The following is a 21,047-nucleotide window of genomic DNA, read 5'->3' as shown; positions in this document are numbered from 1 at the left end:
TCCTTTGAAATACTTTTTATTGAGCAACAAATTAAGCACACAAGCATTACACCACCACAAACCAGTGCATAGAACTATGACATATCTATAGAAACTTGATTCAATATACTGCATTTGCATGCCAGCTTTCAGCTTTAGTATAATAATAAGCACAGAACTGTTCATCTACTGTATAAATGCACTGCAACATGCAACTTTATAGAAACATAACTACTTTGTTTTCAGTTGTATTTACAGAAAGACAATTATATTCCATTATATTATATTCCATCTCCCAGAGTTTGTCTCAGCACAGCTCTCACATATCAGTACTTTCCAGTTGAACCCTGAAACAGACAGAAAGGACACAATGTCTTAATGTCATGAGCACTTTTTTTTTATCATCTGTTCATTAACATATATATGAAACCAATTGATCACAAGTGTTGGGTTTGACAAACCTTAAGTTTATACACCACAAACACTACAAAGGCTCCATAGATGAAGCTCTTGATGATAAAAACACTGTAGGTGAGTTTGGCAGTCTGTGTGATCTTCAGATAGTCTTCTGCAGAAAGTTCAAACATTTAAATGAGTTAATGATTCTTGGTTTATGTGCTTATGATTTCTACCATGAGTTTTCTGTTGGTGATAACCATGCTAGAACAGATGCATTGAGGTGTACGGAACCACAGAATAATATATTTACCTCTTGTTGACTCTTTTGGCGAAAGATCTGATAGACAAATAACAAAAGGATTAGACGAGAGCAGAGGGTTGTTTACATATATGTCAAGAAGCAACAAGATCAGGGTTAGATTATTTCTGAGTTCCAAATGAACATACCTTCTTTACTTTGAATGCTCTCTGATATAATTATAGGGCCTTTGTCAATGGTGAAGAATTCGACGTTGCACGTGAACTCATTCTCAGAGTCTTGCCAGTCATCAGCATGGACCCTCAACCTGCTGGTGATTCTGTACTTCTTATCATGCTGCTTGACAGGGTTGCCAGTTGCCACACCTGTGGTGACATTCTCCCCATTCATCTGCCAGAACACACGGACATGGTCTGGGTAGAAATCAGTGGCCACACAAAGTAAGGTCTTCTTCCGTGTATTTTCCGGGTTTCGACACTCTGTTGATGAAGGCCAAAACATCTTCACTGTTGGTGGGGTGACATCAACCCCATCTTCTGTGAAGACAAAAGAAATAAATCACTGAATTAAAGCTGCCAAGGATTTAAACATGAGCTGAGAATCATGAACACTGGGTTACAAAGAGACACAAGTGAACCTTTTCACACTGAACATCAACATCAAATACAACATGATCATTACAGGTTATATAACTCACACTGAGCATTATCAAGATTACATTTCTTAGGATAAATGTTTGTTTTAATGAAGTTATTGCAGTAGTCTTACCCAGAACTGTTAGTTTGGTTCCCTCTCCAAAATAAGCAGGATAATTTCCAGAACACAGTGCTGACTCGCATGTAAAAAACTGACAAAGACCTACAGTACAGGGGCTGAATGAACCTCTAACTACCTTTAACACTTTTTCCCTGTATTTTGAGTTTTTCACAAGCTAGTCCATGCATCACTGCGTCATGTTAATCTCACTTATAAACTTATTATTGTATTTGAAATACACTTTTCTCCTCATTTGTTGTTGCACATAAAGATGTCCTCTAAATGCCAGTTGAAAGCTTTAAAATAATGTTTGAACTACAACAGTATGTCTGGTGTCAACTTAACAAACTCCACAGATTTATCTTATGGACTTAGTTCATAAATTTTACATTTTCATTTGCAGTTTTGGCTGAAAACAGCAACAAAACAAAGCAGTTTTAAACAGGCCTCAAACCAAAGTCAACAATAGTTTTACACATTTAGGTAAAGTGACACACAGAAACCAAACATTTATGCACATGACTTTTAGAATTTCTTACCCAACACTGTCAGTTTGGTGCCACTGCCAAAGTAAGCTGGGTCATAGTTGTTCACACTGATACAAGGCTACAGAAAAAACTGCTCTGCCATTCAGCACTGAAAGCTGAAAGCTCTTTCTGCTCTTTTTTTCAGATAAACCTTTTTGAACATAAACACGTAGAAATAAGACATATTTATACCAAATTGAATCAGATGCTAACGGCATTAAAGTTTTGGTTTAAAGTCCATTTAAGAGGAGAAGATAAAAAACAACCCTCAGCTCTAACCTGGCAGATATCAACTAGTTTACAAATACAGTGTATATTATTGTTACTTGTAATAATTTTCATGGTCTTACCTAAAACGGTGAGTTTAGTTCCAGCTCCAAAGTAAGCCTCAGACTGAGTGTTCACAGTATTTGACAGAGCTGATAAGAACTGACACTCTCTGGGCATAGAGCCAAATGTTTTATTGCCGCACTACTTTGACTGGAGAACAGAGACATCACTTGTTTTTAGTGGCATAAACCTTCCCTATAACTTCTTAGCACTTTTAAAAATGAGATACTTTGTTCAGTGGCATCAAATAAATGATCTTAAAGTATATTTTTAACACTACGTATTTTTAATACTGACCATTTATTTCTCACATGCAGTAAACAAGCTGAGAATCATGCTCTGAGAGGTTATTTTTGCAGGTTTTCTTACCTAAAACAGTGAGTTTAGTTCCAGCTCCAAAGTAAGCCTCGTTGTAGGAGCACAGAGACTTTCAACTGTCACAAAAACTCTTCCTCCTGCCTCTCTTTATCTGTTCCACTTTGACATTTTTTAAACTTTTTCATTCTCTGACATGTAAAAACTTAGAGAGTATCCATATACTATCTTGACAGTATCAAAAGCATCTTAACAAAACAATACCTCATCAACATTTAATGAACTTTAAAATGTTTTCTTACCTAAAACAGTTAACTTTGTTCCTCCACCAAAATAAGCTTCTGCACCACTACCATAGTCACAGTGCACCTGGTCAGTGCTCAAAACAGCTTTTACTTTTTTGCTTTCTTGACTTTCCAGTTTTGTAAATGGTGTAACTGTCATTTAAAACTAACAACTATCTCCTGACTCTATTTTAACTTAGAAGAATTAGTTTTGTGCTTCAGCTGAAATAAGCTTCATACTGACACAACATTTAAACTTAAGAACTTTAAACTCTTAGCCTTGAGTTTTGTTCCTCTTAAAGAAACTTTCCAATTACTTAACTATTTTCCATTTATATTGATTTCTTACCTAAAACATTTAACTTTGTTCCTTCACCGAAGTAAGCCTCTGTGCCAAAACCACCAGAGTCACAGTGCACTTAATCAGTGCTCAAAACAGCGTTGCTTTTCTTTTTTTGTTTTGTAATCAGTGTAACTGTCCTTTAAAACCAACAACTACCCCCTGCTTTTTTACAAGTTGTATGTGAAACAGACCTCTCAACACTGTTGGGCTCTATTTTAGCTTAGAACAGTCTCAGAACTTAAAACACTTGCACTTAAACTAGACTTGCGTACCGTACATATTACAGAAACTCTCCAATTACAAATGTGTTTTCCATTTATATTGTTTTCTTACCTAAAACAGTTAATTTTGTTCCTCCACCGAAGTAAGCCTCTGTAGTACCACCAGAGTCACAGTGCATGTGAACAGTGCTCAAAACAGCCCAAGATGCTGCTTTTACTTTGTTTCTTTACTTGGTTTTGTAATCAGTGTAACTGCCCTTAAAAACCAACTAAATTCGAGTGTTGTACTTCTTAAAAAACCTTCCAGTTACCATACTGTTTTTCATTTGTATTGATTTCTTACCTAAAACAGTTAACTTTGTTCCTCCACCGAAGAAAGCCTCTCTGCCGTCATTGTCACAGTGCACCTGATCAGTGCTCAAAACAGCACTTTGCATCTCACTTTACAATTTTATAATCAGTGTAACTGTCCTTTAAAACCAACTACATCCTTCTTTCTTTACAGGTTTTCTATGCAAAACAAACCTCTCAGATATGACACTGCTGGGCTCTGTTTTAATCACAAACAGTCAGCTTTGCTCTTCAACATTGAAACTCAGTGATTTAAAATTCTTAAATTAGACCTGAGTGTTGTACTTCTTAAAGGAACATTGCAATTACAATAATGTTTTCTTACCTAAAACGGTTAATTTTGTTCCTCCACCGAAATAAGCTTCAGCACCACCACCAGAGTCACAGTGCATGTGAACAGTGCTCAAAACAGCCCAAGATGCTGCTTTTACTTTGTTTCTTTACTTGGTTTTGTAATCAGTGTAACCGCCCTTTAAAACCAACAACTTAAACTAAACTTGAGTGTTGTACTTCTTAAAGAAACCTTCCAGTTACCATACTGTTTTTCATTTGTATTGATTTCTTACCTAAAACAGTTAACTTTGTTCCTCCACCAAAGACAGCCTCTCTGCCATCACCATCACAGTGCACCTGATCAGTGCTCAAAACAGCTTTTACTTTGTTTCTTCACTTTTTAGATTTATAATCAATATAAATGTCCTTTAAAACCAGCATCTACCCACTGCTTTTTTACAAGTTGTATGTAAACAGACCTCACAGTTACAACACTGTTAGGCTTTATTTTCCCTGAGAACAACCAGTTTTGTGCCTCAGCTGAAATAAGCTTTGTACCATTACAACATTTAAACTCAACAACTTAAAGCTTTGAGCCAAAATTAAACAAAACATGAGTGGAAGATTCCAGTCACAGTACTGTTTTCAATCTGATTGGTTTCTTACCTAAAACAGTCAATTTTGTTCCTCCACCGAAATAAGCCTCTGAAGCACCAGAGTCACAGTGCACCTGATCAGTGCTCAAAACAGCACTTTGCATCTCACTTTTCAATTTTATAATCAGCATAACTGTCCTTTAAAACCAACTACATCCTGCTTTTTTTACAGGTTGTATGCAGAACAAACCTCTCAGATATGACACTGCTGGGCTCTGTTTTAATCACAAACAGTTTTGTTAACACTGAAACTCAGCGATTTAAAACTCTTGAACTAGACTTGACTGCTGTACTTCTTAAAGGAACATTGCAATTACAATAATGTTTTCTTACCTAAAACGGTTAATTTTGTTCCTCCACCGAAATAAGCTTCACCAACACCAGAGTCACAGTGCATGTGAACAGTGCTCAAAACAGCCCAAGATGCTGCTTTTACTTTGTTTCTTTACTTGGTTTTGTAATCAGTGTAACTGCCCTTTAAAACCAACAACTTAAACTAAACTTGAGTGTTGTACTTCTTAAAGAAACATTCCAGTTACCATACTGTTTTTCATTTGTATTGATTTCTTACCTAAAACAGTTAACTTTGTTCCTCCACCGAAGTAAGCCTCTGAATTACTAGAGTCACAGTGCACCTGATCAGTGCTCAAAACAGCACTTTGCATCTCACTTTCCAATTTTATGATCAGCATAACTGTCCTTTAAAACCAACTACATCCTGCTTTTTTTACAGGTTGTATGCAGAACAAACCTCTCAGATATGACACTGCTGGGCTCTGTTTTAATCACAAACAGTCAGTTTTGTTCCTGAGATAAGCTTTGTATTTCAACATTAAAACTCAGTGATTTAAAACTCTTAAATTAGACTTGAGTGTTGTACTTTTTAAAGGAACATTCTAATTACAATAATGTTTTCTTACCTAAAACGGTTAATTTTGTTCCTCCACCGAAATAAGCTTCAGCACCAACACCAGAGTCACAGTGCATGTGAACAGTGCTCAAAACAGCCCAAGATGCTGCTTTTACTTTGTTTCTTTACTTTTTAGTTGCTTTTAGATTTAGCTTATTATCTTAAATCTATTTTTACAGTTCATGAGAAGAAGTTCTCAGGTCTTACTTACCAAGAACAGTCAGTTTTGTTCCCTGGCCGAAATAAGCTTCGTACTGACACAGCGTTTAAGCTCAAGAACAAAAAGCTCTGAGCTGAATAACTATAAAGAGTTTGAATAGCCTACAGTAAGTTTGTTACAGAACCACTTCAGTTATAATGATTTTTACATTTGTTCTGATTTCCTACATTAGACCTTATCATAGACTCTATGAATAATATATGTTTCTTACCTAAAACAGTTAACTTTGTTCCTCCACCAAAGACAGGTTCATAACTACCAGAGTCACAGTGAACTTGAACAGTGCTCAAAACAGGCAAAGATGCTGCTTTGACTTTCCTTCTTGACCTTTTTATTGCTTTTAAATTTAGCTCATTATCTTAAATCTCACTTTTCATTCAACCCAAAAGACATGATTTTCTGTATTACAGTCTATTTTTTACAAGTTTTGTGTAACATAAAACTTTTCCCCCAAGCACCTGATCTGCTTCAGCTTGTTTCACAGGTAGATTCATGAGAAGAATTTTTGAGACTTTACTCACCAAGAACAGTCAGTTTTGTTCCCTGGCCAAAATAAGCTTCGAACTGGCACAGCGTTTAAGCTCAAGAACAAAAAGCTCTGAGCTGAACTTAAACTGTAAAGAGCTTCATGTTTGTTACAGAACCACTTCAGTTATAATGATTTCCTACATTTGTTCTGATTTCTTACACTAGATCTTATCACTGACTCTATGAATAATATATGTTTCTTACCCAAGACAGTTAACTTTGTTCCTCCACCAAAGACAGGTTCATTACCACCAGTGTCACAGTGAACTTGAACAGTGCTCAAAACAGGCAAAGATGCTGCTTTTACTTTGCTTCTTTGCTTTTTAGTAGCATTTACATTTAGCTTATTATCTTAAATCTCAATTTTCATTCAATCCAAAACAACATTTGTTGCATTATGTTTTTTACAGGTTTTATGTAACATACATGCTTTTCTCCAAACAATTGACCTACTTTAACTTGTTTTATGTCTTTTAAAGCTGAATTCATAAGAAAATTGATGTTTTACTCACCAAGAACAGTCAGTTTTGTTCCCTGGCCGAAATAAGCCTCTCTATTGGCACAGCGTTTAAGCTTACAAACAAAAAGCTCTGAGCTCAACTTAAACTATAAAGAGCTTCAGGTTTGTTGCATAATCAGTTGTTGGAATGTTTTATTCACTATTTTTCTGATATTTTACCTTTGACCTTATCATAGACTTTATGTAAAATATATGTTTCTTACCTAAAACAGTTAACTTTGTTCCTCCACCAAAGACAGGTTCATATCCACTAGTCCACAGTGAACATGATCAGTGCTCAAAACAGCCCAAGATGCTGCTTTTACAAGTTTTATGTAACACAAAAACTTTTTCCCCACAGACCTTTAACTTGTTTTATGTCTTAGAGCTGAGTTCATGAGAAGAAAGTTTGATGTCTTACTCACCAAGAACAGTCAGTTTTGTTCCCTGGCCGAAATAAGCTTCGTAATTGGCACAGCGTTTAGGCTTAACATCAAAAAGTACAGAGCTGAACCCAAGTACATTAGGATTCTTAATGGCCCACTTCAGTAACAAACCTTACTACATTTGTTCCATTTTAATCATCCTTACTTACCCAAAACAGTCAGTTTTGTTCCTTTTCCAAAGTATGCTTCATTGGCGTTGTCACAGTGCAAAAATACTGAGCACGAAACTCCTGTGTCTTTCTCTACCAGAATTATCTTTAGAGAGTTTTTGCCAACACTTTTCTAACTCTAAGGTAACGTGACAACTATGAATTTATAGTAATAAATAGATATATTTACCTAAAACCGTCAGTTTGGTTCCTTGGCCAAAGTAAGCAGGCTGAGTCTGGGTCACAGTGCAACATTACTGAGCATGAAACACTTATGTCTTTCTCTACCAGAATTATCTTTGGAGAGTTTTTACTAGTACTTCTGTTGATACTGAGACTCTAAGGTAACATGACAACTATGAATTTACAGTAATAAATAGATATATTTACCTAAAACCATCAGTTTGGTTCCTTGGCCAAAGTAAACAGGCTCAGTGTTGGTCACAGTGCAACATTACTGAGCATGAAACTCTTGTGTCTTTGTCTACCACAATTATCTTTAGAGAGTTTTTACTAATACTTATATCGATACTAACACTCTAAAGTAGTGTGGCAATTACAAATATAGTCATAAATGGAAATATTTACCTAAAACCGTCAGTTTGGTTCCTTGGCCAAAGTAAGCAGGCTGACCCTGGGTCACAGTGCAAAACTACTGAGCATCAAACTCTTGTGTCTTTGTCTACCAGAATCATCTTCTGAAAGTTTTTACTAATACTTCTGTTGAAACTAAGACGCTAAAGCAGTGTGACAGTTACACATATACAGTAATAAATAGACATATTTACCTAAAACAGTCAGTTTGGTTCCTTGGCCAAAGTAAACAGGCTGATTGTTGTTCACAGTGCAACATTACTGAGCATCAAACTCTTGTGTCTTTGTCTACCAGAATCATCTTCTGAGAGTTTTTACTAATACTTCTGTTTATACTAAGACTCTAAAACAGTGTGACAACTACACATATACAATAATAAATAGACATATTTACCTAAAACAGTCAGTTTGGTTCCTTGGCCGAAGTAAGCAGGATCAGTGTAGGTCACGGTGCAAAAATACTGAGCATGAAACTCTTGTGTCTTTCTCTACCAGAATCATCTTCTGACCATTTTTGCTAATACTTCTGTTTATACTGAGACTCTAAGGCAACGTCACAACTATGAATATAGAGTAATAAATGAAAATATTTACCTAAAACCGTCAGTTTGGTTCCTTGGCCAAAGTAAGCAGGCTCATTGTAGTTCACAGTGTTCTTTGTTCAGCTCAATATTGCTGTCTTTTTGTAACAGCAGTTTTTCCTTCACCTTCATGTCAGCTTTTCTATTTTTTTAAGGTTTTTTTTGCAGTGAATAGAAGCTGTGAGAGCGCCGACTTACCTAAAACAGTGAGTTTTGTTCCTTTTCCAAAGTAAGCTTCAGATCCAGTGTCACACTGACTGTCTCCTCTACCAAAAAGTCACAAAACGTAATAATCACCATTTTGAGACACAGTCTAATAATCCAGAGGATGAAGAGGGTTTAAACCTGAGAGATGAGCTTCATGGCATCCAAAGGTTTTGGTGTGTGTTGAGATGAGTTAAAGAAGAATCCAAATCCTCTGAATATGATTTAAAAGTAAATTTTCAAACTTCTTTCCAGCATGTTTTCTGCATATAAATTGATGTTTCAGTGTCAAAGTGTCCTGCCATCCTACACACTTACAGAATACTGATGTTTTCTGCTGTAACAAGTTTCCCGAGTTACATGTAGCCGTCTTCACAATGGTTGTCAATGGGAGGAGGTTTTTGTACGACGGCGCTATAGGATTGTATCACCGTGGCCCCCTGTCCCCACAGTGAAAAAGCATCACACAAAAACCTGATGTCTTTTTCATTCTCTCCTCTCTCCCTCCCCCACCCAGCTTCTCCATATCTCAGCCTCCATCTCTCTGTGTGACAGCAGCTGTGCAGGTCGGGCTGACTGATGCTTGAACGGGCTCCAACATGACTGCTGCTATTTCTGTGTCAGCTAAGAAAAGAAGCAAGAACGAAAGGAAGGAAAAGGGAGACTGGTTTCTCTTTTTGAGTTTGTTTTGTAGCTGCTCAGAGGAAGTGACATCTGTCATGGTCACGCCTCTTTATCCACCCAGTTATCAGTGGAGAGACACACATTTACTCAGTGCTTTGCATAAAAGAAAGTGAGCTGCATAAAATGGATTCAATACTTACCAACAACATTTAAGTTAGGATGCAACAATTAGTGACTTCCTAAGTGATACGAAGAGGAGAATGTATCACAGTGGTATTAGGATCTGGTGAAGGTGGCAAGTTTAACTACTTTATAGGCTGCTGGGTCCTTTGATCTATAATGATACTCCATAATTTATTTGTTGATGATGTTTCATATTAATAATTTGAAACTGCAAAGAAACTAAAGCTGTCCAATCCATTTAGTGGTCATTAATACACAATATTAATTTCACCTCTGAAATGTAGAGCAGTAGAAGCAGAACCCCTATGTACCCCTATGTTAATGTTCCTATAAAATAAACATGTAAAATAAACATATCACATTAAACATATCAATTTTCTATTATAACATATTAATCTGTCTGTTGAGGTGTTACACTGGACATTTATGGTCTTATCAAAATGATTATTTAAGCAAATGATTGGTTGTATGACCAGTGTATTATACTTAAAAAAAAAAAACTTTTATATTTGCTTGCGGTATTTTAGTAATTTTTATGATGTTATGTTATAGTCATACTGCAGAGGTCACTTATATGTCATATGTAATTCAGACTACTTCTTTGTCATACTGGCATTTTGAAAACAATTGTTTGCCCAGCTCCCATATAACATATTATCCTGACTATCCTGAGCACAATATATTTTTTAAATTCAAGTGTAATGCCACATGAGCCCTGCAGAGGTCAGTGCATGATAACCTCTTGAATTTAATGCACTGAACTTAAACTCTTGTCAGGCTGCACACAGAATTATAGTAAAATAAAATAGCAATAATGAGAGTGTGACATAGATTAGATTCAGTTCAGGACAGTAATACTGAATGTCACAAATAATCTTTACCATATTTACACCTGCTCACTTATCTGAGCTAATCAGCTTCGTGGTGTTGTTGCAGAAACATTACTGAACTGCAGGGGAGCAATTCTTGTAGCTTTAATTAATTAATAGATGTTTGTCATTCTGTTTTTAAAGCAACTTCTCTCCCACATTTTCATGTTTGATCGTTAGTCTGTTGTCATGTCATGTCAACAAACTCCTCTCAGAGTTTGACACATTAACCTTTCCCCCTCATCCCACCTCCCTGTCATCTCTTCCTCCTGAGGTTGTTGTTTAGCTGCTGAGGCTTTCTGAACCACTGTGCTCTACTAGAGGCACAGTAATACACAGCTGAGTCTTCAGCCTCAACAGGTTTTATCTGCAGAGAGGAGCTTAGCACTGCAGGTCGGGACATGGTGTACTTGGATTTGTTGAAAGGAGCTTCAGTATTCACGTTGTCTTTATTGATAGAATATGTCACCAGATCCATTTTCCCACTGTTGCTTTGTCTGTACCAGAACATGTAGTAAAACTGACTGTCATCTTGTTCACACTGTAAAGTTACAGACGGGTCTCCCTCACGAATGAATGCAAATGGAGGCTGGTTAATTTTTACACACAAGGAGAAATCTGAAAACAAGAAAAAAGACAACAAATAAATTAACAGAGAATCAAAAAAACATTACGATTTTCTTTCAGCTGAGTTCAAATATTCTTACCAGTGATGATTAGAACTGCAACCAAGAGCAGCTTTGTTTTCACAGTGATCTTACACTTAAAAGTAACACGTATCAGAGCCATCATTCACAGTCACAACTCTGTCTTTGAGCAGGTGACTTAATGTACAGTCAAAGCTTCTGAAATAAACTCTGATCGTCCTCCCCTCTGTTTGTCAGGAGGAGCTTGTCAGCACAGCTAGAGTCTTCTAGTGGCCACCAAGCAGCAACTGCAGCTCCTTCATTAAAGAGCACTGTGACACTGGTCCTAGCATGGCTGTAGACTTTGCCTTATGATGCTCACTGCACTGACAGTAGGAGAGCAGAGATGTGGACCTGCTTTACCCACATTCATGGTTTATTCATTCATGTTTAACCACACTAATCAGAATTTCTTGTTTAAAAATTCCCTGTTATTTTATTGGGTGAAAACACATAATAATAATAATAATAATACACAAATTCATAACTAATGCCTGACAAATCATTTATCATGCATCACTTCCATTAAATCACTGCATGATCCAACTTCTCTGATATTGGAGTCTGCTTATTTTAATGTGTATCAGCTGATTAGATAAAAAAAAAAAGATATGTAAACACAATATTTTTTGACACACTTCATTCTCTGTTTGCCTTTGCCAAGAATCATTACCTCTCTTGTCATTTCCGACCCTGTGACTCCCACCTGCCCTGCAGTAACTCCAGCCTAAATAGCAGCCCATTATTTTTAATTTATTATCCTACATTAATAGGAACTGTGAAGCTTTGACTATTCAGAATCTTTGTTCCACCTCCACTATGGCAACTATCTCTGTCAATTTAGCATCAAACCAAACAAGCCACAGCTGCTTCCTTCCTGCATACCATCTGGTACAGACAGGCTTGTTATTTGTATGAATGTCTGGTCTGTTTTCATCACTGTGACTGGCAGCACAGTAGTAGGTGCTGCTGTCATTTGGGTGCAGCTCAGTAATTTGAAGAGAGAAGTTGTTCTTGGCTGTATCAAGAGATGACTGAAAGCGCCCCACAGTTTGGTCGTATTCTTTGGTGAGGAACTCAACTGGAGCTCCATGGTGGTTTTGTCGGTACCAGTACATGGTGTAGCTGCCCATGCTGAACCCTGGACCCATGCTGCACTCCATCATCACTGTGGCTCCTGGGTGAGACACTTGATCCCCAGACTGCAGAACTACAACAGTGAGACCTGCAGCACATGACGGATAATGTTTCATTGTGTGTCACCTCAATATTCAGAACAGTGAATTCACTTAGATGTGTAGAACCCTTCAAGTACTGGTTAACTAGTATATCCATTATGACATAATACATAAAACTCACCTGAGTTTAAAAGAAGAGACAGACAAAGGACGGTGATGAGCATGTTAGTAACAATCTGTCTTCCAGCTGAATGATGCGCAGCCACACATCACTTTCCTCTGCATGATGTCACATGCTCCTATGATCACATGATTGGAGGGGACGTACTGTCAATAATTCTACTGACACTTTGCATGGAAACTCATCTGTGATGAGGTTCAGAATTGCTCTGAAGACCAATATCAAATCTGATATTTTTAAAGATGCCAGTATTTTGTGCTGCTGTTGTTATTGATACATTGTTAATTGAATACATTTAATGCTGCAAATACAAAGCATTCAGTGATCATACCAAATGTTATTTCTGTCAGGGAGGGAAGCATCTGAAATAGCATTTACACAATCAAAAGACACTACAGTATAGCTCCAAACTGAATGATTTGACACACAACTTTTTATCTTATTCTCATAAAATTGATTTATTAGCAAATGCAATTATTGACATTATTATATAAAATATATTTAATATACAATTTACTTTATATTTTAAGTAAAACTTGATATATACAATAAGATATGCATGACTACATTTTGGTATATGATTACATTCATGATACTGTAAAAAAAATATCATTCATCATTCAGGAGCTGTCATTAGTTTGCTACAGGAGGTTTTTAGTGCAGCAGTGGTATTAAACCACATCAGTGTGTGCTAGCAGCACAGAAATACACAGCTGAGTCTGATGAATCCACTGTGAGAATGATCAGAGATCCTCTCAGTATGTCTTCTCTTTTCAGCTGGAATCTGTCTTTAAACTGGTCCTCGAAGACTGGGTCACTCGTGAGAACTGTGTACCCAATGAGGCTCATGGACTGGCTGCTCGGTTTGTGTTGGTACCACAGCATTGTTTGCAGGTTGCTGCCATCATGACTGCAGTTAATCCTGAGCTCCTTAGTCCCTTTCTTCACAATCTGAGAAGGGGACTGTTCAAAGGTGACACTCTTCACTTTTCCTGTCAAGAAAGTCAGTTAATATGAGGTAAAGTTTGAATTCAAGTGTTGCAGTTTTTACAAATTCATCATGGTTGTACCATAAACACACAGTGGTACAGATGTTACCGAGACAAGAGTGTGTAATATTTAGTGATATGTTATATAAAATCAAGTCTGGCTCACCTGTGAGCATGAACAGTAAAAATCCAAACGTGTATAAAGCTGGAGACATCCTGGAAACTAAACTTAAATCAAGATCTATGCAGTAAAGACAAATGAAAATGCAACTGTTTCCATATCAAATTTACAATCACAGCATATACTGAAATCTGAAACCCGGCATCAGTGGCAGAGGTTTTGCGTGTCGTTCTAGTCTGACAGCCGTCTTACATATCAAATGAGAGGTGTCTACCTTCTCCATACATCATACCTCCTCTTCCCCACCTTCTTCCTCTGCTCACAGCTGATCTCATAAAAAAAATCAGCATGTATCTTTGCTGCAGTTTTGTTTCTAATCACTAACGAATACAAACTTTCATCAAATAATATCATGTTCAGGTGAATAAATTAAGAAACACTAACCCTGTACTATAGTTTACCTCTTTTAGTTAATAAAGTTAGTGTATTTAGAGTGTAGAGTGTATTTCTCCTCAGTTAAATATAATAAACTCAAAAACCAGACAAGGTTTTGGGATGTGTTAGTCCCGGTTACTGCCTTATTTGTTTGATTTTGTTTTAGTCTGCCTCCAATACTCCAATACCATGATTCCTTTGAGTTACTGCAGATTTTTATTATTGCTGACAGCGTGAGAATGATCCGGTGTTTCTGCTGTAAAATGTTTCATTTAAATCACCTGCTGAGGTGATTGGATAAAAACCTGCTTACAGGTGGGCCTCAGTGGAACATGATTGGTCACCGCCTGATTGGTAGTCTTTTTAAAGTGGCTAAACCCCGCCCACTTTTTAACCGTTCATTTAGTACTTGTCGCACGCAAAACTTTGCGGCCCTGGTGGACCGAATAAACAACTAAACAATGAGCAAATTTAGTTTGTAGAAAATGAGGATGACTAGTATTAAAACTTGCACTTCAAAAGCGAGCTCATTGCCAGCAGTTTGATAGACAAATGTTGCTATAGACCGGTGCGGGAAGTAAATGTTTTCGCCGTGCCCACACTTGTGGATGGAGTCGGTTGCTCGTCGTCGCATTGACGATTGGACTCTTCGTCGATTGGATGATTCGTCGATTGGATGCTTGCTTCAAGTTTGAACTGGACTTTATTGCCTTGCTTGGGACTCTTTCAGAAAAGATTTACGCTTCTCGGAAATGTCTGGAGGGAATTACAGCTTCTCTTCTTCACCAAGGTAAGAATTTGCTGCTGCATTTTGTTACAGTAACGATTTTCAGTCACATCCGTTAACGGTTGTTCGAATCCTGACCTGTAAACATTAGATTCCACGGCCCGGAAGTACGCACAGATAACTGGTTAAGGTTAGGATTAAGTTAAACTCAGGTTAAATTCAGGTTAAGGTAATACACATTAGGCCTTGGAATCGGGCCTACCGCTCTCACACGTCTGAGTTTTGGCTTCTCGAGTTTCTTTCAAAAAGTTTGCTCCTCTCTGAGACGCCAGGACTTACAGCTTCACCTCACCAAGATTCAGCATTTACTTCTTGTGCGAACATAATGTCATGTGTTGGCTTTGTTGTATTTATGTTATCCTGGCTTAATTTTTCTATTTTCTGAGTGTAACTGATTGATAAGCACAAAAATCTTTGGAGAATTTCCAGAGTTATCCTTTAAATAACAAGACCGAAAAATATGTTGAATCGTTTAGTCACCTGGGATGCAGTGCAGTCAAACTAATTGTGCTGTCTGATTTATATTAAGGATGTAAACAGTTTTTGCCTGTAAATGGCAGCCTTAAACTCCTCCCCATAAATGTCATGTGCTTTCATATGTTCATGAATGACTGTGACATTTTTGATGCTCCACCAGCTTGCCTCAGAGATTCCTGAACAGAAAAAAAGAGAGCAGGGTTTTTAGTGATGGGGTGACATTAAACCACATCACTGTGTACTGGCAGCGCAGAAATACACAGCTGAGTCTAATACATTCACATTGTGAATAATCAGAGATCCTTTCAGGATGCTTTCTCTTGTAATCGCAAACTGGTTTTCGAACTGTTTCTCATATGTGGGTTCGTTGCCATGATAGCTGTATCCAATCAAGCTCATCAGACCTCTGTCTTGCTGGTACCAGAGCATTACATAAAGGTTGCTGTCATCGTGACTGCATTCAATTTCCACCCTGGCTGCTTTGTTGACTATTCTCGGATGAGACGGCTGAAAATTCACACTCTTTGTTTGATCTGTGGAAAAAACACAGATTTTAGAGCTGGTTGATACGGAAGTCACAGTAAAAAAAAAAAAAAAAAAAAAAAAAAAAAAGTTATTGTGTAAAATTAACAACTAAGTTAAATTGTTTTTTGTAATTACATGGAAGCAAGATGAGAAGAAATCCAATCACAGTTGGAGACATCCTCCAGGTTTGTGCTGCTGCAGGAGAAACACAGCTTCCTCCAGTGAGAGTGTGTAAAAAGAGAGTCACCCCTTCTTGTGCAAACACAGGAAAAAGATCAGGGTTTTTAGTGAGGGAGTGGCATTAAACCACATCACTGTGTACTGGCAGCGCAGAAATACACAGCTGAGTGTGACAGGTTGGCTCTTTGAATAGTAAGCGTTCCTGATGTTGCGTCTTCTCTTGTCAGTTTGAATTGTTTATCAAACTGACCTTCATAGTTTGGATTGGTTTTTGCATATCCATATGTAATGAGGGTCATAGACAGACTGTCCTCTCTTTGCTGATACCAGAGCATTAAGAGAAGGGTACTATCATCATGAGTGCAGTTAATGTGGACTTCACTGTTCTCCTTCACTATCTGGAGAGGAGATTGCTGAAATGTAACAGCGCTCGCATGACCTGTGGAGAAAGCAGATTTAGACAACAAAACTTATACGAATTAAAAACAATGAGAAAATCTCTGTTTTTAATATGATTATTTAGCATTTTATATTAAAAAAGATATATACATATTATATATTTCAGGATGAAATTTGACCTCTTACTGTAAAAACAGATGAAGAGAAAACCAAATGTTTGCATAGATGAAGACATTGTCAGGCACTGATATGAGAAAACTCTGAGAAAAATAAGGCTCAGGTTGAGGAGGTAGTGTGTTGTCTCTTTCTGTCGGTCGACTCGTCACCACATCCTCATGATAAACGCTGCATACCATGTGCTGTGCCTCCATCTGTTGGTTGAATCTGTTCTTCAGGATCCTGCTGTAGAGTTTTAGGAGACTTTTCATGCCCAAGCAGCCCTCATCAGTCTCCTCCCTAAGACCTAAAGACAACACCACTCTGGTCGCACCTTTGTAACTGAGAGAGGACAGTCATTTACAGGTCAGTTGCAGACTTGACCAGCAAAGCTCATTATCAGTTATCCTTTCCTCATATATCTCCTCTTTAACATCAGAGAAGGCAAATAAATCAATGAGATGCAGTAAAGTGCTTTCAGCTTCCAAAATTTGACTGATTTGACCGTTGTCTGCGTCTTTTCTTATTTGTTTGGATTAAGTCTGTGTAAACTAGAGTTCAGATGATTTGAATAATTTTTTATTAGTCATCAACTGAAAATTAATCAATAGCAGATAATCAGTAAATTGTTTGTCAGTCCCTTTGTCAGCTTCTCACCTGCGATGATATGCTGTCCCTTTGCCTTTTGTGATAGTAAAACAGGGACTGGGACAGGGTTTTTTTTTCACCATATGTGGACGTTTTATTGAACCAAATTAGTCATTTGGAAAAAATAATAAGCTAATTAATCAATCAATCAGTCATTGTTAGGTGAGGCCTAATGTGATGTAATAAACCAACATTCATAAGAACTTGTGTTTTTCAGAGCTTTGGTTTCAGTGGTTTCTTGTTGGTGTGTTGTTATCTGCTGCATCATTAAGGAGGTTTTTGTATGAGAGAGTCATCGTCTTTGTTAGTGTGCATATATACTTGCAGCTCCAAAATACTCTCCGCTGTCTTCAGGGTGTCTCAGGTTCTTAATGTGAAGATAAGCTGTTTTCTCTCCATCTCCACTCACACTGAAGTGGCTCTGAAATGCTGACTCAACACTGGGATTTGTATAATACACATAGCCAATCAGCCTCAGGGAAGTGTCTCCCGCTGAGCGCTGATACCAGAGAATCGTGTCGTACCTCTGGATTTTATGAGTGAGAGTCAGGTTGACTTCACCATTTGGTCGGCTTAAAAGGACAGTTGGAGTCTGAAACACTTGTTTCTCTTGACTGAGGTAAACTCCTGTGAAGATATTACAAAAATATGTTAAGTTAAACTCTGATTTCTTGCAACTGGTGAATAAAACCTGGGAAAACAGCAGTAAAAAATAAGCAATCAGTGAGAGTGGATGTAAATATTGCACTTCAGTTCCTCCACAGACAAAGGCTTTTGAGGGTTAATTTGCATATTCACAATTTAATCAATAAATAATACCTTCAATCCACATTACAGTGATGATGGATATGATGAGATGAGATGTCATCATGTTGAATATGAAGAACCAAATAGAGTGTCTGCTATGCTTTTTGGATCAGGCAGGGAGGAGGGGATTGGGGGGCAGGAAGTGATGTAGAGAAAACTCATAGTGGCCTCACATACAGTGAATGTTATATACTGCTGATAGCTGGTGGGTATATTGTTAATGGAAGCAAGTAGTTAGAAAAATGCAGCAGGGACTGCTTGCAGTTCAATGTAATTGCTACAAAAAGCTTTTAATTGCTTATAAACTTGTATAATCAGTAGCAAAGGTTTCATGACCCAGAACTTGTGGCTTGGGAATCATAGGCTGATGGTAGTTAAGTCTTTGGCTGTGAGGAAAAATATTTATTGACTGTTTAGAACAGAAAAAATGGATGATGGTTGTAATTTAAGCAGTTAAATATGAAGAGCATGAAAAAACTTTGTGTCTAAAGCAGGAAGGGAAGTGAAGTATACTGAATTTTAAACACGATAAACAGGGATGATAAGTTGGCAAATATAAGTAAAAAAAATCATAAAATATCACGTGATCATGGGAGGAGGGGTGATTTACTCTTTGACCTACATTCAGAGGAGAGAGGGGAAGAGGTTTTTGTAAAGAGCAGATGGATGTTTGATGTACTGTGGCTTACTAGCAGCACAGAAGTATACTGCGGTGTGTTCGGGTGCTTTTAAATCAGTTATGGAAAGTGAACCGTTTTTTTGGTCTCCTTTCAAATCTCCAGCTAATTTGAAATGTTTTCTAAACGGTTCTTCCACGCTGTCGTCATTAAACTGGGTATATCCATATCCAAGAAGTTTCAGAGCTTTGTCCCCTGGTGACTGCTGGTACCACAGCATCACTCTGTAGTCAGTTTGTCCATGTGTGCAGAAAAGCTGCACATTATCACCAACCTTTCTGAAGAGAGCAGAGGGAGACTGATGGACCTGAACCCCCAGAGAAAAACCTGCTGTAATCAGAGTTGGACAGATTATTGATTTAAGAAGTCAAGGTAGATTAGTTATATCTTACTGCATAGTGAAGCAGTTGTTACCTGTGAGGAAACAGCAAAAGAGGAATCTAATCATCATGAAGTTATCTGACATGGAGCACTGAGTTTTTCTAAAGAAAGGCAACATTAAGTCATGACTGGAGTCTCCTCTGTGAGTGCTTTGTCACTAAACTGAGCCTCGTTTAAGGAGGAAGCTAACATGAGGAGGTGTGGCCCCACACATTTATCTATACATGGTTTTCCTTTCATCTGATTCCTCTCAAAAGATGTCTTTTAACAGAATTCTTTACATATTAGAAATGTACTTTTCTGGTTAAATTAGAGGAAACCATAAAAAACAGAAATACAGTGTAGATTTGTGATGATTTGATTGAGTCAAACTAAAATCAAACCACAAAAGCAGGTGTCTGGCAGCAATTTATTCAGTGTCTACTTCAAAGCCATTGACGATAAAAGATTGTGCAGAGTTTTTGTTCAGTTCAGAGGGAATTTTTGTCACAGTGTTTCTCTGGCTGCACAGTAGTAAACTGCACTGTGCTCTTTTTCTGCAAGATTTAATATCAGAGAGCCATTCTTTGCTGTATTCCCAGACAAATCTCCAGAGATTTTAAAATCTTCATCATATAGCTCTTCCATTTTAACATCTTTGAAGTTCAAGTATCCAATGAGTTTCAATGCTGTGTCTCCTGGTGAACGCTGGTACCAGAGCATCACCCTGTAGTCAGTCTTATCATGGCTGCAGAAAATCTGCACTTTGTCACCAGGTTTTTTGATGAGATCAGAGTGAGACTGACGGACCTCAAGACCCAGACTAACACCTAGACACATAAACACACAAAAAATAAAGAACACATTTTTTTACATAGTGATAAATCATGAATGAAGCTAATGTTTCTACAAACATATAAGCTTATTGTATTAGAAAAAGTTTTACCTGCCAGACAACAGAAGAGGAGAAAGCAGATCATTTTATCTTCCTCAAAATAAAGAATTGCTTAAGACCCTGACAGGATACGTGTTAGTGATGTTAGTGATGAAGATTCAACTGATGCCTCCACTGAGCTGGCCTTTACAGAGGAAAAGGAAGTGATACAAAACACTGTTCATAAGCTGGCAGAGATGAAAGCTTCAAAGAAAATGCAGCTGAATGGGAGGGGTCTGTTTGAGGTTTTAATCTAAAACCATGAATGGTGATAAGGGTTAGTAGTTTTTGTATTAAGGAGAGAGAAACTAGAGTCACTGTGCATAGCTGGCTGCACAGTAGTAAACAGCAACTTTGCTCATGTCCAGTTATTTGGACTATCAGAGAGCCATTCTTGGCTGCAACTCCACGCAAATCTCCAGAGATATGGAAATGTTCCTCATATTCCTTTTCCATTTTTACAGCTTGGTTGTACAAGTATCCAATGAGTTTCAATGCTGTGTCTCCTGGTGAACGCTGGTACCAGAGCATCAGCGTATAGTCAGTTTTATCATGGCTGCAGAAAATCTGCACTTTGTCACCAGGTTTTTTTGATGAGATCAGAGTGAGACTGATGGACCTCAAGACCCAGACTAACACCTAGACACATAAACACACAAAAAAGAGCAAGAACAAATTTATTTACATAGTGATAAATCATGAATGAAACTAATGTATGAGCCAATTGTATTAGAAGTTTTTACCAGCCAGACAACAGAAGAGGAGAAAGCAGATCATTTTATCTTCCTCAAATTAAAAGAATGAACACAGAACAGAGTGGCTCTGTTTGCTGTAGACAAGTCCTCTTATTAAATCTACATCAGCTACATCATATTTTATAGTGCTGTGTGTGTTAAGCTGAGAAGTATTTCTTGAGCCCCGGCGCACCTACTGGAAGATATAGAAGTCACAACACTCTTGTTCAGCTGCTCATACTTCTCCTGTCACTGTGTTTGCTGACAGCACAA

General features: G+C 37.6%; 1 protein-coding gene, 1 long non-coding RNA gene and 2 gene segments (V, D, J or C); all 4 read right to left on the bottom strand.

The window, feature by feature from the left end:
* LOC108886644 (M1-specific T cell receptor beta chain) lies at positions 1-12,603 on the bottom strand. Its single transcript, XM_051067116.1, has 9 exons — positions 12,546-12,603; positions 11,999-12,411; positions 11,208-11,262; positions 10,819-11,118; positions 8,819-8,896; positions 826-1,173; positions 689-715; positions 441-547; positions 1-326 (listed from the first exon to the last, which is right to left on the bottom strand). The coding sequence occupies exons 1-9, from the start codon at positions 12,586-12,588 to the stop codon at positions 306-308; spliced, it is 1,392 nt and encodes a 463-aa protein (XP_050923073.1). The 5' UTR covers positions 12,589-12,603; the 3' UTR covers positions 1-305.
* Positions 12,604-13,109: 506 nt separating this feature from the next.
* On the bottom strand, positions 13,110-16,949 carry LOC127139316 (uncharacterized). Its single transcript, XR_007809479.1, has 4 exons — positions 16,645-16,949; positions 16,015-16,498; positions 13,701-15,887; positions 13,110-13,537 (listed from the first exon to the last, which is right to left on the bottom strand). It is a non-coding gene; the product is annotated as an uncharacterized LOC127139316 (long non-coding RNA).
* A 2,573-nt stretch (positions 16,950-19,522) lies between these two features.
* LOC108886643 (immunoglobulin kappa variable 1-16-like) lies at positions 19,523-20,100 on the bottom strand. The segment is given in 2 exon segments: positions 19,523-19,936; positions 20,053-20,100. Coding segments are annotated over 2 exon segments (357 nt in total).
* A 254-nt stretch (positions 20,101-20,354) lies between these two features.
* On the bottom strand, positions 20,355-20,817 carry LOC127139315 (T cell receptor beta variable 28-like). The segment is given in 2 exon segments: positions 20,355-20,679; positions 20,784-20,817. Coding segments are annotated over 2 exon segments (359 nt in total).
* Positions 20,818-21,047: the final 230 nt, after the last annotated feature.

The sequence above is a fragment of the Lates calcarifer genome, unplaced genomic scaffold (genome assembly GCF_001640805.2).
Source record: "Lates calcarifer isolate ASB-BC8 unplaced genomic scaffold, TLL_Latcal_v3 _unitig_1140_quiver_1762, whole genome shotgun sequence".
Classification (NCBI taxonomy): Eukaryota; Metazoa; Chordata; class Actinopteri; family Centropomidae; genus Lates; species Lates calcarifer.
This window is presented reverse-complemented; position numbering and strand designations above follow the sequence as displayed.

What these genes read in the sequence shown, in the direction of transcription:
- LOC108886644 (XM_051067116.1), bottom strand. Translation starts at nt 12,588, where the DNA reads ATGCTCATCACCGTCCTTTGTCTGTCTCTTCTTTTAAACTCAG. An exon ending in GTCTCTTCTTTTAAACTCAG is followed by an intron (nt 12,412 to 12,545) that starts GTGAGTTTTATG and finishes CATGTGCTGCAG; the next exon opens with GTCTCACTGTTGTAGTTCTG. An exon ending in AGATAGTTGCCATAGTGGAG is followed by an intron (nt 11,263 to 11,998) that starts GTGGAACAAAGA and finishes GTTACTTTTAAG; the next exon opens with TGTAAGATCACTGTGAAAAC.